Raw genomic sequence first — 16,567 nt, forward strand, 5'->3', positions numbered from 1 at the left:
CTAGATTCACAGCTTCAAAGCATCGTGGATTTGTTTTTTGCCATTGATAATGGATGTGAGGCAATTGCATCATTATTTATATACAGTACATAATGTACTAAAGATGTCTAATCAATTTTCTTTACCACCTGTAAGCTTTTATTGTTACACCTATCAATGTGTTGTTGAATGAATTTGATGACACCATTGGCGTTCTAACTCCAGACTATGGCAAAAGACCTCCACGAAATGATGTTCGGTTAAACTTTGATAAACTTGTTTTACAGCATATGTAAAACCCAGATCATCCTTTTTTTTGTTGCTGATCACATTAATTACACAATTAAAACATTCCACAAAAGGTGTTGAATCCTCCTCATTCAGTCATACATGTTAACATAAAAAAGAATGGCCTATACTATATGTAGTAGGGTCGGGTGTCACGATTTTAAAACAAAATGAGACTTCAATATCAAAAGCAGGATTGGGTAATGCGCAGCTTACCTGCTCCTTAGCATGCAGCTAAAGACACAGGGTAGCGTTAGCTTAGCAGTAGCCTGTGGCAACATTTTGCCTTCCTCTTGAGTTCTGTAAACAAACACAGCACGTGTCTCCGACTGGACTCCATGGTGCCTTCAGGTTCATCTCGTTAAAGTAATGGTGCATTCAATTGCCCCTTTGTTAAATTACAGAAACTCAAACTTGTTGCAAATTACCCTTCTGCCATTAGGTGGCTCTTATTGTGGCATTGCCGTCACTGTTGGGGAAAACAATGAAAAATGTATTCAAATCGTCACCTTAAAATCAAAAGTCAAATTGAATCGTGGGTTCTAGAATCATGAGCCCCCCCCCCCCACACTAACATGCAGTCATTCCGTAGCTTTTAATTTGACATGTTTGAAGGGGAAATTACACAGTATAAATCTCAGTTTTGAAAAACTTGCGCATCTGAAAGCCGGCAGTGACTCTTCCACATGCAGTCTAGGATTAAGGATAAGCCAAGGTGTGAGGTAATCAGAGGTTTGGGTAAATGAATGTCTTCAAGCAAATGATTAAGTGATATTGTGTAAATCCATTTCTTGCTCAGAGAGCAAACAGAAAATATATATTTAACTGTCCATGTAGATGCTGCGGGGGCTGTGTGACTAAACAGCATTGTCTTTGTTTTGCAGTCTTTGCTGGGCGTTCAGTGTGAAGTTCAGAGGCAGCTGAAGGCCTTTGTGAAGCTGGAGCGCTTTGGCCAAATCTACAGAGCCAAAAGTGCCGGATGTCCCCAGACCGAGGACAAGAAGATCTTTGCCTCCGGCGGCTCCATCTTCGGCAAGGGGGTGAAATTTGCCATCCGAGACGGTCGCATCAGCACTGACATCATCAGCTTAGCCAATGAGGACGGGCGGCGCATGGCTGCGGTGCTGAACGACGCGTTCTACCTTGAAGCCCTCCACTTCACGATCGCTGGAATGGACACCCACTATTTTGTCAAATTGGGCTCAGTGGAGGGAGACCTGTCCCTCATTGGCATGACGGTGGGCCGGCGCACGCTAGAGACCGGCGTCAATGTGACGGTGTCTCAGGTTAACACTGTTCTCAATGGCAGGACTAGGCGCATTACTGACATCCAGCTCCAGTTCGGCGCGCTGTGTTTGAATACGCGTTACGGCAGCAGTGTGGATGAGGAGAAAGCTCGTGTGTTGGAGCTGGCCCGGCAGAGATCTGTCGCCCAGGCTTGGGCCCGGGAGCGCCAGAGACTGAGGGACGGAGAGGAGGGCTCACGAAGCTGGACTGAAGGAGAGAAGCAGCAGCTGCTGGGCTCAGGTAAGGTGCAGGGCTACGAGGGATACTACGTGGTTTCAGTGGACCAGTACCCTGAGCTGGCAGACAGTGTCAACAACATTCATTTCATGAGACAGAGCGAAATGGGCCGAAGGTGACATGAACACGAGGCTCTGGAGTGACAGACTCACATGTAGGACATGGGACTTCTTGCCAAAGACAGTTGTGTACATGACCACTTTTTTTTTTTCTTCTTTTTCTTTGACTGTGCTCAACTTGGTTTTTAATATACTGTAAAAAATAGAAAAAGAAAAAAAAAAACATGGTTGCAATCAGTTGCACTGTATCAATTGACGATTGCCCTTCTCCTTTTGAAGATTCTTTAACAGTCTTTGCCCTCCAAGTGCGGCTGCTAGAGGATGAAAATTTGCGACGTCTGTGACTTATTTTTGTGACTCCATTTCCTCTTTCCTGTTGATGATTCTGTTCAAAGAAATCCAAGAGGAGTATTGGTAATGCATTATGTTCACTGGCTCACTAAGCTGCCAGACTTGCAGATTGTTATTCACAAGCTTGCTCCATTCTGCCTTTTTCTGCGCCTCAGCCAAGGAGATTCCTTCTCTTCTAATCACTTCTTTTTTATACTTGAAACCCTCATAGCCCCAGTCATCCATAAATAATGAGAGAGATTTCTGTTGGCGGTAGAGCCCTTCATCAAAACCCCAGCTGAACTTGTCAAAGCACCTTCATTTGTGTGATGTCTTGTGATTATTTTTTTTTTAAGAAGGGGATTGATCTGTGGTTTTAGCCTGGAAGGCTTCAGTGCACCCTGACTGTGCATGTTGACGGCCTTCTTTATGAACTACAAAATTAGCAAAACTGCTTAATCAAGCTTACATTTTATGGTTAAGCCAACAAAGGGGGTATGTGGTCACTTTTATTTTTTATTTTGTGTGTATTTTATTTTTTAACTGGAATTTTATTTTCCAAGGGGGGAAAAAAAGGAAAACATTGACTTCTTATCTGCTCTCTTTTATTTGACTGTGGTCAAAACAACTCAATTATGAAAATAGTGAAGAGCCAATCCTGTAAGAAAATACTGTGGAATTAATGTCTGTATTAAACAAGAGGTATTTTACAGGAATGGTTTGGAATTACATTTCAGTTTTGTTTTATAAATAGCTATATGAATTAACAGTAAAACAAATGTGAATTTAAAAGAAATGTGAACTATTGTCCCTTTTATTGTTAATTGTTGTACTTGAACAATACTTAAGGGTGTTTCAACACATGGAATAAACTATGAAAGGTGGTTTAGTTAAATCAATAACTGTGTTTTTCATTAGACCGACTACATTTTACGGATCTCAATTGCAGACGAAAGGCAGTGTTTGTTCATCAATGAGGTTAAGTCAGTGTTCCTCACCACAATGTCCAGTCGCATACAGCTTGGGATGAGAATATTTTTCAAAAGTGAGAGTACAAAGATGGTTATAAAACCCAATCTCATCAGTGATATATACAACATTAACATATTGGCTGCAGAGATAGATAGGCTCTGCATTGTGTTGTGGGTGAGATGAAAGATACAAATTGCCTTTGCCCTAAGGGCTGCCCGCAGGTCAGCATCGAAAGTGCTTTGATTCTCCGGAATAGGGCTCCACTTGGTCCCACGGCTGGCTGAAATGCATTAGACCTGCAGATGTACTAGTTGCCGTTTACAGACTAAAGGTTGTCTATACAAGCCAACCTTGGAAATAACCCACATGGACACATTCTAGCTCCCATATGTCCGTGTCTTCCTCAGTGGAAGACTGCAAAGGACAATTCTGCTCATTCGACAATGTCATTGTGGGAAAACTCGAGAGGAATCAAGACTATTTTGGAAATGATGACATTGATTTGACTTCTGGTACTTTTTGAACTATGCCAAGCCACTGCACACTCTTGACTTACTTATCATTTCTTTCCATCTAAATATGAACTTGTTTGTGTGTGTAGGGGGTGGTGGGAGCATGAGTGAGGAAGTGTCTCAATCTGTACAAATGATAAAGCAAACAGCACACGGTTATTTTTGTTTCTGCTGCTGGTTGATTCAGTGACGTTTTGTCTCCAAAAAACATGTATGTTCAACAATATATGAATGAAGGATATTTGCATTGTGGAATATTGCACTGAGAACTGTTGCGTCAGAAGACTGTATCTTTTTCTAAAGTTTTTGGACTCATTTTGAGTTTCGGTTTGTTCTCAACACTGTGTTTTTAGCGCTTCTCTCTGACCATGTAAATATAAAGACATCCAAGTAAGCTGTAAATGAAATGCAAATGTAGATACCTCTTAGAGCTACATCAGTGACCCTGTGTAGTCATAAGGTAGAAAAAAAAAATAAAGGGAATATTTTGTGTTTATTTTTGGTGTTATGTTTTATATACTGTATATTCTATATAATACAGAAACATTTTGTTTTGCTTCATCTGAAACGGAGACGTGAGATATATTGTGTCGATTTTAAAGGGCAATTTTCGGTCGGGGGGTTTCAACATGGACCCTATTTTCCCATGCATTGGTGTCCAAGTGACAAGGTTGTTAGTCTAAGTGTCTGACTACATTATGGAAAGGACCCTAACCCAACAGAGATAGAACTTTTTGTTGAAGAGTAAGGTCCTTTTTGTTTAACCAGAAACAGCCCTGAAATCGCCACTCACCAGACTCCATTTAAATAAACAGTACTTTTAGCGTGTATAGAGCCAGCATACTTTCACATGTAAAACTAACTTACCCACCCATCTCCCTCCCACCTCCCTCTCGACCCGTCCCTGTGTTCCTATTCATTGGGATGCACAGGATTGTACTGACAGGTACGGGAAAAGAAAATTGAATAGATAATTAAAGAATGAGTAAGTACACAGATAATAAAATACAATAAAGAAAACAGAAACAAAACAAAAGCAAAAAAAGGGGAGGGGGGGGGTAACCAATGGCTGAGGATAGATGGTTTGTATAAGGAGGGGGTCCCAGGTTTTATGAAATTTCTTCAGGGATCCTCTGACAGTATGTTTGATCATTACCTCTTCTAACCAGGAATTTGTGCTAGGCGGCTTTGGGCTCTTCCACTGTAGTAGTATTTGACGCTTGGCTATCAGAGTAGCAAATGCAATAACATGTGCTTGGTAGCTAGTTAATCTTCCCACAATAGGCGACACACCAAACATACCAATCAAAGGGCATGGGGACATATGAATATTAAGGACTACAGAGAGTCAAAAAAGGATGTCCAAAAAGAGTGTAGCTTAGGGCAGGCGAAAAAAATGTGTGTGTGGTCTGCTGGAGATTGAGAGCACCTGATGCAGAATTCCTCTGTATCAGGGAATAGTTTTTTTTCAGTCTGGCCCTTGTATGTATAGTGAATTCTGAAGACCACGTAACAAGCTTTTGATAGTTTTATTTTGTTTCTGTCGGCTTTGAACGAAGCGTGTTTTACAGCGATAAAATTACTGTTACTGTGCTATTTAAAAGGAGTCTGGTGGGTTTGGATGCAATTTCGGGCCTGTTCCAAGTTAAACTAAAAGAATCTTACTCTTTAACAAAAAGGTCGACCTCTGTAGAGATCCTTTCCGTAATGTTGTCAGACACAACAGCAGCTTGTTTCGCCGCTGCCAACAGCGGCCGTCTTGCTTAACACTGGACCAGTTTCAAAGATGGTTGTTCTCATCCAGGTTGAAAAAAAAAAAGTTACCCTTTAATATTACACATCTTAGAAACTGCAGACATGTTTTACTGTTCATCTGCACCTCTAGTATATTATACACAACATTATACAACGTTAATTCTCCCTTACAGCACATTTCATAAGATGTTAATAAGGCTAATATGATGCAATATGGTAATGTAATGCACCATGTGCCGTTATTTAGTTAAACATGCACTACCACCTGTTAAGACCTCAAATCTATTAGATTCTCACAGGGAGTGAACATGTGGCTGGATTACCAGCACATAAAATGCAAACTATTAATAAAAACATCTCTACAGCAAATGTTTTTTTTTCACTGTCATAAGACAGGGAAGCCTCAAGGGATTTTATTAATTAACCTGTCAAAGTTGAGGACACGTCCTTTGGTGTTGCAAAAGCCATCAGGAGACTGTGTGTTTTTTAAACTTGATAACTTTGTTGAAACAAGCGGAGCTCAGGGGCTAATCCTGTTAGCAGGCGGGGCGGCTCGGGAGTTAGCTGCCAGTATGTGGTGGCGGCAAGGGAGCCTGGGACATTTACACTCACTGCATGCAGAGCTGAGCTCCGTGGCCAGATTAAAGCCGGATGGCCTGTTTTACCTTAGCAGACAGTTGCTCACATTTGTTCTTCTCCACTTTGCATCAACGTGAGAGGAATATACCGCTTATCTCTCTGTGTGACGATCGCTCCCTAATATTTGCTTTAGTCAGTTTGACTACACAAGTTTTTTGCAAAGCAAATTTCAATAGGTGGCTCTCGTCTTTCCTTGAGACAGCCTCGAGCCCCACATGCCTCCTGGAAAGAGGATTTCTTCACAGGGAACAGAAAGTCGTGCTCGCAGAGAGCCTGAGCAGAATGGATTTTTGCTGCAGAGAGGCAATATGTCCTTTAGCCTGGAGGACTGTAGTCTTCGGGTAGAATCATAATAACAAGAACTTCACCTCAGTTGCCACAGTTCACTGTGATAATGAAAGAGGGAATATTTTGTATTTTAAATGTCTAGTTAAGCTCAAGCGTTTGCTATTACTTTTGATCTATTTTGGGAACAATGGAGCTTTGACAGCCATTCACATAACTCATGAAGCTGAATGTTTGCAAGACAATTAGGTTACCAAATGAATTGGGTCCAAATGACATGTAATTAATGGATAAATAGTTAGCACGTAACGCCGTGCTCCACCACTAAGTGGCTAAAATGAGGGTGAGGTAAACAGTGTGTGCCAGAGAGTGTTGAAGGTAATGGCTACTCACTGGTATTGATGAACGACTGTATTCAAACCTTGCAAATTTGCCATTGTCATTAGTTCTGTGGTAGTGAAAATCTTTCTAATTGCACTTTTAATGGATTAAAGCCACACATGATGGCTACAAATAACAAATGATATTTTAATCCTAATGCAATTCATATAACGCACAATACAGACCAGTTTTAAAATGGGTTCACAAAAGATATTCATGTCACATAAATCAGAAAAAAAGAAATTCCTTTATATCTCTTGTTGTTTTCGTGTTGCTCTTGTGCTTGTTTGTCTTTTTTTTGTATTTTTTTCCGACAGCTGCGTCTGCAGGAAACGGTTTCAGCGTTCAGTCGGGAGTCTAACAGCTGCCGTGTACCATTTCTGTTGCATGCAGTCGAACTCTGAATTTGATCCCATATTCACTTAACACCTAGCACTACATCCACATTTGAATAACGCCTTCCAGATATTTCTATGAGAGGAGGGAGGAAAATCCTGGTTTAAGCATGATTTCAGAACTGCGACAGGGATGGAAGGCAAACTTCTTTCTCTAAAAACCATGCATGAACTATTTCCCATTACCTGTGCTGAGTCTGATGCATGATACTGTATATCTTCCCATTGCTTTCACACTCCGTCTGTTTCCCCTCACTGATAATTTGAACACTGCGTGTTGGATAAACACTGCCAAAGGTATTTGCTGTTAAATCAGCAAAATGTTGAATTCTACTAAGGCCTAGCCATCCATTGCCTCAATAAATCCTGGACGTAGTCTGAAAAAAAAAAACGCTAAAATGAAACACCTGTTGTCTCTCGTTTTCCTGTCTGTCAATTTCAGGTACTGTTATTACATGACTGTCAGCAAGTCAAACAGCACCCCCTTGCCATACTATTTTTTTTTTTTTTCAGTTTCCAAGTATTCTAACTACACTTGGCTACACTTGTTTAGGTTTTCCCAACAGCCATAACATAACTGGTTGGTATGACGGTCCACATCTGCTGTGTAGTCTGATAACACCATATGCCTGAATGGATAGAACAGCCTCGGATTATGTCGTTAATCATTCAGGTCCACATTCCCCTCTCTCTACCAGTTATGCAAATGGTGGACCAATCATAAAAGCTAATGGGGCAAGGAATGGTAAACCAACTGGCCATAGAGAAGTGCGGCTGAATTCTCCTCAAGGTTTAGGTCTCATTTGGATGCCCACCATGATGACAAAAACACAGCAGCAACAGAAGCACTCAGTAAAGTGCAAGCTTCGGAAATGAAAGCGAGGTGATGGTTTCCAAAGTGTCATATTTCTGAGGGTCATACAAAGGCCAGCGTTGCCTCTCGTACAACTGACCTGCAAAGGGAAAATGGAAAATATGCAGTATTAGCACCTTATGCAGTACAATGCTGCATGCTTGTAATATGAGAGGCATTATTTTCCAAAAATGGGACTTAAGAGCCCTGTGAGAGAGCCTGTACTCCCCCACTGTAGAGCAACATAACAGTTTTGAGCTCGGTGCTAGTATGAAAGGGGCTCATTATGTGGCTTTCAGTGTTTTCTTTCATTTTCACTGAGATAAACATCATCACCAAGGTAATCAATAATGTGTGAGGTAGAGCCACATCAAAGCTGGCCTCACAAATTTACAGTCTGTAGTTTCTCACTGGAAGCTGGACTTACTGCAACATTAGACTGAAACTACGAGAGGGTCACGATCTGTATTGTTTTTCACCTCTTTTGAGTATTACAAAAATAAATATTTTTGAAAAGCCAAAGACATCCAAAGATATAAATAAATGTAACTCATTTGTTACCTCAGCTTCTGCAACTGAGAAATATGACAATTCAGTTTCTATTCTCACTCTGATCTCCATGGCAGTCTGTTTATTTAGAAGTCTATGGGAAAATGAGCCTACTTCTCACTTGATTTATTACCTAAGTAAACATTTTCATGAGTTTATGGTCTGAATCGCTAGTTCTTAAGTCTTCTTCAATGCAGCATGATGTTCATTTTGTAAATTATAGTCCCATTTATTTTAAAATAGACGATAAAGCAGGGGATGCTTTAGGGGCGTGGTTACACGCCAACCTGTCAATCAGGACAGAGGCTTAGCAATGCTAACCACGGCACTGTGGACATTCAAATAGACCTGAACTTGTTTTTTGGGTGTTGTCTATGTTTTCATCTTAACCTTCGACCCTCTCACTGTGTGTTTTCACTTCGTCAAAGTTAATTGGAACATTTTGGTCGCCTAAAAAAAGTCTTGTTCAGCGTTCTGAGAATTAAGCTCGCTAGCTGTTGCTAGCGTTAGCTGGTAACTTAAGGGAACGTTAATAGATTTTCTGTACTGCCATACATGCGGGTTAATGGCGCCAGTACCCGGCCCGCCGCGTTTACCCGCCTGTAAATCTCTGTGGATGACTCCCTTCAAAGGGGTTTTCCCTCTATAGGGAAAATCAGCAGTTCCCCCTCTGTAGCTTAGCGCCATTGCAACCATAAACGATGCCCCAGCTCCACGCTCTCATCAAAAATCATCACCTCCGTTTTCAAAAACCAAGATGGCGGCGGCCATATTGCCAAACTCGAGGCTTCAAAATGGCAGTCCACAAACCAATGGGTGAGGTCACTGCTGCTACATCACCTATTTCTACAGTCTATGTGTGTACTGGACTCCAGCAGGGTCTTGGTGGTCTCGACGGACTCACTGGAGGCGAAAGCCGCAGCTGCAGCTGCCGTCTCCCATCAGATTTCCCCTGACAGGTGTGAACAAAGGACCCAGAGAAATGTCACTGCAGCATTTTTAAGTCTCTCGGACACCGCTTGCATTCAGGAATGAAACTGCCTTTGCACATTATGCAAATCATATTGACAGCATATCTAATGCTTTTATTAGACTAATTATGCCTACGGTCAAATCTGTCCATAGCAAAAGATCAGTACACATTCAAAGCAAGTGTCTGGAAGTGTTTGGGTTGACTGAAAGGTTAGCTAATGCTTAATGTCTTAGGACAGCTTATCATGTAGCACTTTATGTCCGTGAAAAAATAGATGTTATTGATTTGTGTCTATGACATGAGCACCAGTCCGTTAATGTTTAGCACGACAGCAGTGATGAATAGGAAAGATATGGAAAGATGAAAACTTTAGGAAACAAAATTCCCTTCTGCACTCTTTACGATGGGCAACAAGCTGCTTGAAAACATCGACAGAACCACCTCTCTCCATCATGTGAGAGTGTGATGAAAGAGAGAGGACGTTAATCGTACACAGTGGCAAAGAGGAGCCACAAAGGTAAGGTTTGTCCTCCGAGGAGATTCTCTGTTGTCAAGGCATATGTATATTTAATAGGCTTGAGCTGCTGCAAAGTATTTAACAGCAGGCCATATTAAAAATATATAAAGCAGTAGACAGGGTTGTGTATTGTGTAAATTAGTCAGCTTTCTTTAGGTCAAAAGGTAAAATTTCTCTCAGGATGTTCAAACCCCCTTGTCTATAGTACTGAAGCAGTTTTATTCGTTAGAATGAGCCTCATGTGTTGGTCAACTGGTGTAATGTAAGCCTTAAGGCAGGGGTCTGCAACCTGTAGCTCCTAAACTACCTCTCCAGTCGCTCCGTATAGCTTTGACAAAAAAATTATATGGAAATGAATAACGGTTCTTTTTTTTTTTACATTTTCATTTATTGTTGTAGGCCTTAAGTGATTCTTACATAATCAATTTACATAACATGTCATGCAAGTGCAATGTCTGTCATAGCTTACGGCCCTCTACGGCCCCTATTTGTAATGTTGACAGGCTAATTGAGACTTAATATACTGTGTTACCTTCATTATAAGGCTCAACTGTGTTTGCGGCAGATTTAAAAAAAAAAAAAAAAAAAACATTACAAAAATTACAAACATTTGGGAATTATTTGAGGAATAATTGAGATGGGTTTGTTTTAGCTTGACTCAACGGCAACTTTACACTGGTGGGGGTTTTGAATGTGTGGCAGTCAGTGAAGTGCACAGACACAACACATATTCAAACCCTAAGGGTGAGGTCTTAAACCGCCTAAATCTGTCCTGTTACCTGTCTCTATGGCTAAAATTGTATAATTCATGACTTTTTTTGCCAGGTGATACAGGGAAAATATAGGCAAGTGAAGAAAAACCTCCACTTTGCTATGTGTAAAGTCATTTTTACACCCCCTCGTAGTCACTTCCTATTTGAAAGCTTGAATACTGCTGTCGTCTAACATACTGAACATCATTTAGATTTGAAACAGGAAGACAAATACAGGCACACACAGAAACCCTTTTATTGGACTCCCCGGGTTTCTATGATCGCTGAAATTATAATTTTAATGCACACTCCAAGCGTTCACCGCTACCCTCGATGTAACTACTGTAAAAGTGCAAATACTATATTTATCTTTTCCAAGACACTCCAATACGCTACCGCTGATTTTTGGCACCAGTCGAGCCATGAAAAAGAAAATCAGTAATAGCTCTCAGTTTTGATGATGCCCCGGTGCAGCAAAAAAACTGCTATTTCAAGGGGATGCTGTCAAAAACAATCAAACATCTGCCTAACAAAAATCCTACATGGAAGGAAGAAGAAGCAATTTTCAAGGGTAGGCTTTACCACAGCCGGTTCAGCTTTTTTTTTTTACTTCCCCTGACTGATGAACATGAACAACCTGGAATTATATTGTGAAATAAGTAAACCAAAAGCTGGCATTTAAAAAAATTATAATTTGCTGTAGAAAGAGACTGACCAGAGAACAGTGTTTGCTGAAGACACTCTTTGATTCCATGATGTTTCAAAAGTAGTGCAGCTAGAGTGCCAACTCCCAGGTTACACTGCCTGTGTTTTGTTTTATCAAATAAAGAAATCGAACAGTCAGAAATCAAATAGAAAAATTTAACAAATTGTATCCAGAGCATATAGTTAGAAGAATAATTAAACTTTCTAATAAATGCATACTGTAGATGGATATGCACACACACACACACACACACACACACACACACACACACACACACACACACACACACACACACACACACACACACACACACACACACACACACACACACACACACACACCTACACAGTGGAGCTGCCCCCTCTTTTTTGTGCGTTTTGTTGCTGTCTTATTTTCTTTTTTTCTGTGTTTTTTATTATTTCTATTTTTTTTTCCTTTCTCTTCCCTGTTGTGTGATGTGTTCCCCCTGTTCCCCCTTGATGTTTCTATTGAATGTTAATATTGGGGGGAAAAAATGTACGATAAAGAATGTAATGCCTTTTGCACTTGACACTAAGAAAAGTACTACAATGAAGTAATAAAAAAGAAAAGAAACTATGATATTATGTTGAGGTTCAGAACGCTGAACAAGAGATTTTTAGGCGACCAAAATGTTCCAATTAACTTTGATGAAGTGACAACACACAGTGAGATGGTCGAAGGTTAAGATGAAAACATAGAAAACAGAACTATTTTAATGTCCATGTCTCTCTGTTGCTGTACAACAAAGGGTGCTTGAATGGGAATTGACTGCATGAATACATCAGATGGAGCTGGAGGACAGCGTCGTGCTGTCAATGACAGAAAGAGTTTGGAAATATTTTGTTTTTATTAATATTGTCTACTCTGGGTGTACTTTTGTGTGATCTTTTGTCATCATTTTCACAAAATGTGCAGCTCGGATGTGTAAAGACGGCCCCTTCCTTTTCAGGCATCGTTCAGGCGGGCCTTAATTGTTCTATAATTAACACAACAGCATATGGGCACAGGCCTTTGTTTCATAAATACACTGAAAAATAGAAAATACTTTGGTTGAATACCCACATCTTCAGCATGATGCAGTGAGCGAGTGTAACTCAAAAGCCCACATGGAAACTCAAGACATTACCATTCATTGTTGGGCTAATTAGAGGGTAGTTGGTGTGTCTGGATAAACTAAAGTAATTAGTCATAGATTTATGGTTGGAAGTCTGCTGAGACAGCAGTTGCCAACATCTACTGAAAGGGATTATTGCCTTTGTAAGGAAGCAAAAGAAGAGGAGACTGCTTTCTAATGTGATTTAATAAAATATATAACTTCAGATAGCTCCAGAACGGGACAGTAGGACACAAGAAGGACAGACGCATGTGTTCCAGTGCGAGCACAAGTGGTATAACACAGAAGAACATTACGTAACTTTTCAAAATGTCCTTGACAAAGACACTGAACTGCCCCCGATGTATTGTACCGGTTACTTCAGCACTCTGCCCTCTGTGATTAAACGTACATGTCTGGGGTATTCTCGCCTACAGAGGAGTCGATGTCAAACTGGACCTGCTGAAGTTTCCACATTCAAATTACATTGTGTGTCAAGGCTAATAAGATATTCTTTGTCTACTGCAATAGTGTTGTGTTATCAGGGATGAAACCAGTTATCATTCTCTTAGCATCAGATCTTTCCTGCTTAAACAGGGGCAGCGATGAAATAAATCAGCGGGGGAAGGACACATTAATGATCGGGCTGCGGAGGACTGTTCCCATACAAATAGGAAACAACAGCTCCCACTGCTCATTTGTAGTTTGCTGTAATTGTTGATCTTTTTTTTAAAGATTATTTTTGGGACTTTTTTGGTCTTTATTAGATAGGATAGCTGAAGACAGTAAACAGGAGAGAGAGGTGGCACGACATGCAGCAAAGGGCCACGGGTCAGACTCAAACCCGGGTCACTGCGGTAAGGACTGAGCCTCTGTATATGGGGCGCACACCCATCTTATCATTTTACTGGCATTCTTGAAATAGAACATTGTGTATGCCCAAGAAGCACTTAAAGAGTAACTCTCACCAAAATGCAACCTAGAGTCTTTTGTGAATGTACCCGAGTCAAACTTTCGTTTAAAGGTCCCATGACATGGTGCTCTTTGGATGCTTTTATATAGGCCTCAGTGGTCCCCTAATACTATATCTGAAGTCTCTTTTATATAGACCTTAGTGGTCCCCTAATACTGTATCTGAAGTCTCTTTTATATAGGCCTCAGTGGTCCCCTAATACTGTATCTGAAGTCTCTTTTATATAGACCTTAGTGGTCCCCTAATACTGTATCTGAAGTCTCTTTTATATAGACCTTAGTGGTCCCCTAATACTATATCTGAAGTCTCTTTTATATAGACCTTAGTGGTCCCCTAATACTGTATCTGAAGTCTCTTTTATATAGGCCTCAGTGGTCCCCTAATACTGTATCTGAAGTCTCTTTTATATAGACCTTAGTGGTCCCCTAATACTGTATCTGAAGTCTCTTTTATATAGACCTTAGTGGTCCCCTAATACTGTATCGGAAGTCTCTTTTATATAGACCTTAGTGGTCCCCTAATACTGTATCTGAAGTCTCTTTTATATAGGCCTTAGTGGTCCCCTAATACTGTATCTGAAGTCTCTTTTATATAGGCCTCAGTGGTCCCCTAATACTGTATCTGAAGTCTCTTTTATATAGACCTTAGTGGTCCCCTAATACTGTATCTGAAGTCTCTTTTATATAGGCCTTAGTGGTCCCCTAATACTGTATCTGAAGTCTCTTTTATATAGACCTTAGTGGTCCCCTAATACTGTATCTGAAGTCTCTTTTATATAGGCCTTAGTGGTCCCCTAATACTGTATCTGAAGTCTCTTTTATATAGACCTTAGTGGTCCCCTAATACTGTATCTGAAGTCTCTTTTATATAGACCTTAGTGGTCCCCTAATACTGTATCTGAAGTCTCTTTTATATAGACCTTAGTGGTCCCCTAATACTGTATCTGAAGTCTCTTTTATATAGGCCTTAGTGCCCTTAGTGGTCTTCTTAGTGTTTTAAAAATAGTGATTTTGATGCTATCATAGTAGTGCCCCTAGCACTCCCATTAAAAGGCCATTTGACCGAAAAACGAGAATACAGTAAATCTTAAAAGTGGCGTTTCCGTTCTAATTATGCTTTTAAGCGACAGTTTGACTCGGGTACATTCACAAAAAGACCCTAGGTTGCATTTTGACGAGAGTTACGCTTTAATAAAAAAGGAATATAGCTCTCATCTGGAAGAAAATGTGGGCACATACAATTGGTGCTTGGATCAATAATATGGCGCAATGTGTGTCCAAAGAGAGATTTACATTTATATTAAAAAACAAATTGGGGGTGTATGAGGAAATCTGGAAGCCATTTAACCAATTCATGAGGGCGGGACTTGTTAAATAGAAGTTTTATTGTAAGTAAACAAAAAACAATAAAGACGTTGTTAAAAAAACAAAAATGGCACTTAATAGAGAGCGGCATTTGGCTAAAAGGCTTACTGTAATAATGCTCCGAGTTAGCTGTCAATTACAAAAAGGCAAAAAATGATGGATTGTTTGGCCAGTAATTGTTTGTATTTTTTACAAATACAGTTTACCACCACATACAAAGAGACAGACAAGCAAACAGACAAACAAATGGCTGGATGGATATATACAAATACATAACCTCTCTGGAGGAGGTAATAAATATGTATATGGTGCAGGTAAGGTACAATCTGTAACTTCACAGCAGTTTGCAGCACTGTGAGACAGCTGAATAATGTCCTGAAAGAATTGTAAAATCTTCAGTTGGAGTTACAGCTCATTAAACTCCCAAGGCAGGCATTTTCCTTTGCAAAACCTGAATGACATCATTTTGATTTGAAAGTTATGTATGCTGAATGTTTTCAAAGTCATCTCTGTGAGAGCAGACCCAGACTGGCAAAACATGAGGTAAAGAAAAATGCTCGATGGTGTTTTAAGCCCCCAACGTTGACTTCAAGGCAGTGCTGCGACCATCGACTTCAAGCACCTAACCCTAACCCTAACCCTAACCCTAACCCTAACCATTGCCTAATCCTAGCAGCGCTGCCTGGAAGATGACATTGGGGGCTTAAAACACCAAACACCTAGAAAAATACAATTCCTTAGACTTTAAGGTGTTTTCTATAAAGATAATTGCATTTCATTATGACAACATGTAGTCAGACAATATGCAGCAAATGCTGATTGTACTATGTAACTATCCACACGCAGACGTTCTCATACTGTAGCCCTTACAAGGTAAGAAAATAAATTCCAGATTTATCTGGGGTGACCTAGATATAACTAGAATTCCTGCATCTCAATTGAGAGTTAACATTTGGGATAATTGGTGCAAATGATTCTGTAAATGAGGATAAGGGAGCTCTACCCTTATTGGAAGTTAAATTAAAGAACCTAAGGGAAATGAAGCAGAGCCCACACACTGTATCCTCCTAAAGCCGGCTCTGACAAGAGATGCTGCCGTAAAGGGCAGAGTGTGGATGAGAATGAATAGTTTCATTTGACTGTGGCCTGTGTGTATGGGGGGGATGAGAATAACACTCTTTGATGAGGTACAGTAGTTTGATATCACTTCTCTGCTTTTCTATTTTTCAGTATCTATTCTTAGCCATCTCCAGTAGAGTCTTGTCTTTGACTATTCAGTGGAAGAAAAGAAAAGGTTTCCGGTGACAAACTGTTTAACTGTTGAGGCTGAAGCTGTGATATTGTTAATGTTCCTAATCACTCGACTCTATCTCAGCACATGAGGGGAATTTCCTTTCACTGCAAAACTGAAGCATGAAATAAATACCCCCAAATCTGTCAGTGTTGTATATGTTTGAAGTCGTGATCAGTAAAATCAAAACGTATGTTAACCTGCAATCACCACCCTCACTGCTGCAGCAATGTTGCTTCCCAAAATATGCATACTCTACATGAATGTTGGGTACTGATTTGAGTCAGTGCAGCTATATCACTTTGAAAGCATTTCTGTAAGTCACACAAAAAGAAACAGATATGAGAACAATAGTG

The 16,567-nt window shown here is 40.3% G+C and overlaps 1 protein-coding gene across 1 annotated transcript in view; it reads left to right on the plus strand.

Moving 5' to 3' along the window:
* The window catches only part of tenm4 (teneurin transmembrane protein 4), a 226,404-nt gene extending 222,244 nt beyond the window's left edge, over nucleotides 1-4,160 (plus strand). Inside the window, 1 exon segment of the mRNA XM_039778870.1 lies at nucleotides 1,152-4,160. Coding sequence (XP_039634804.1) covers nucleotides 1,152-1,910 — 759 coding nt within the window. The 3' untranslated portion in view covers nucleotides 1,911-4,160.
* Nucleotides 4,161-16,567: the final 12,407 nt, after the last annotated feature.

This window comes from Perca fluviatilis, chromosome 2 (genome assembly GCF_010015445.1).
Source record: "Perca fluviatilis chromosome 2, GENO_Pfluv_1.0, whole genome shotgun sequence".
Classification (NCBI taxonomy): domain Eukaryota; kingdom Metazoa; phylum Chordata; class Actinopteri; order Perciformes; family Percidae; genus Perca; species Perca fluviatilis.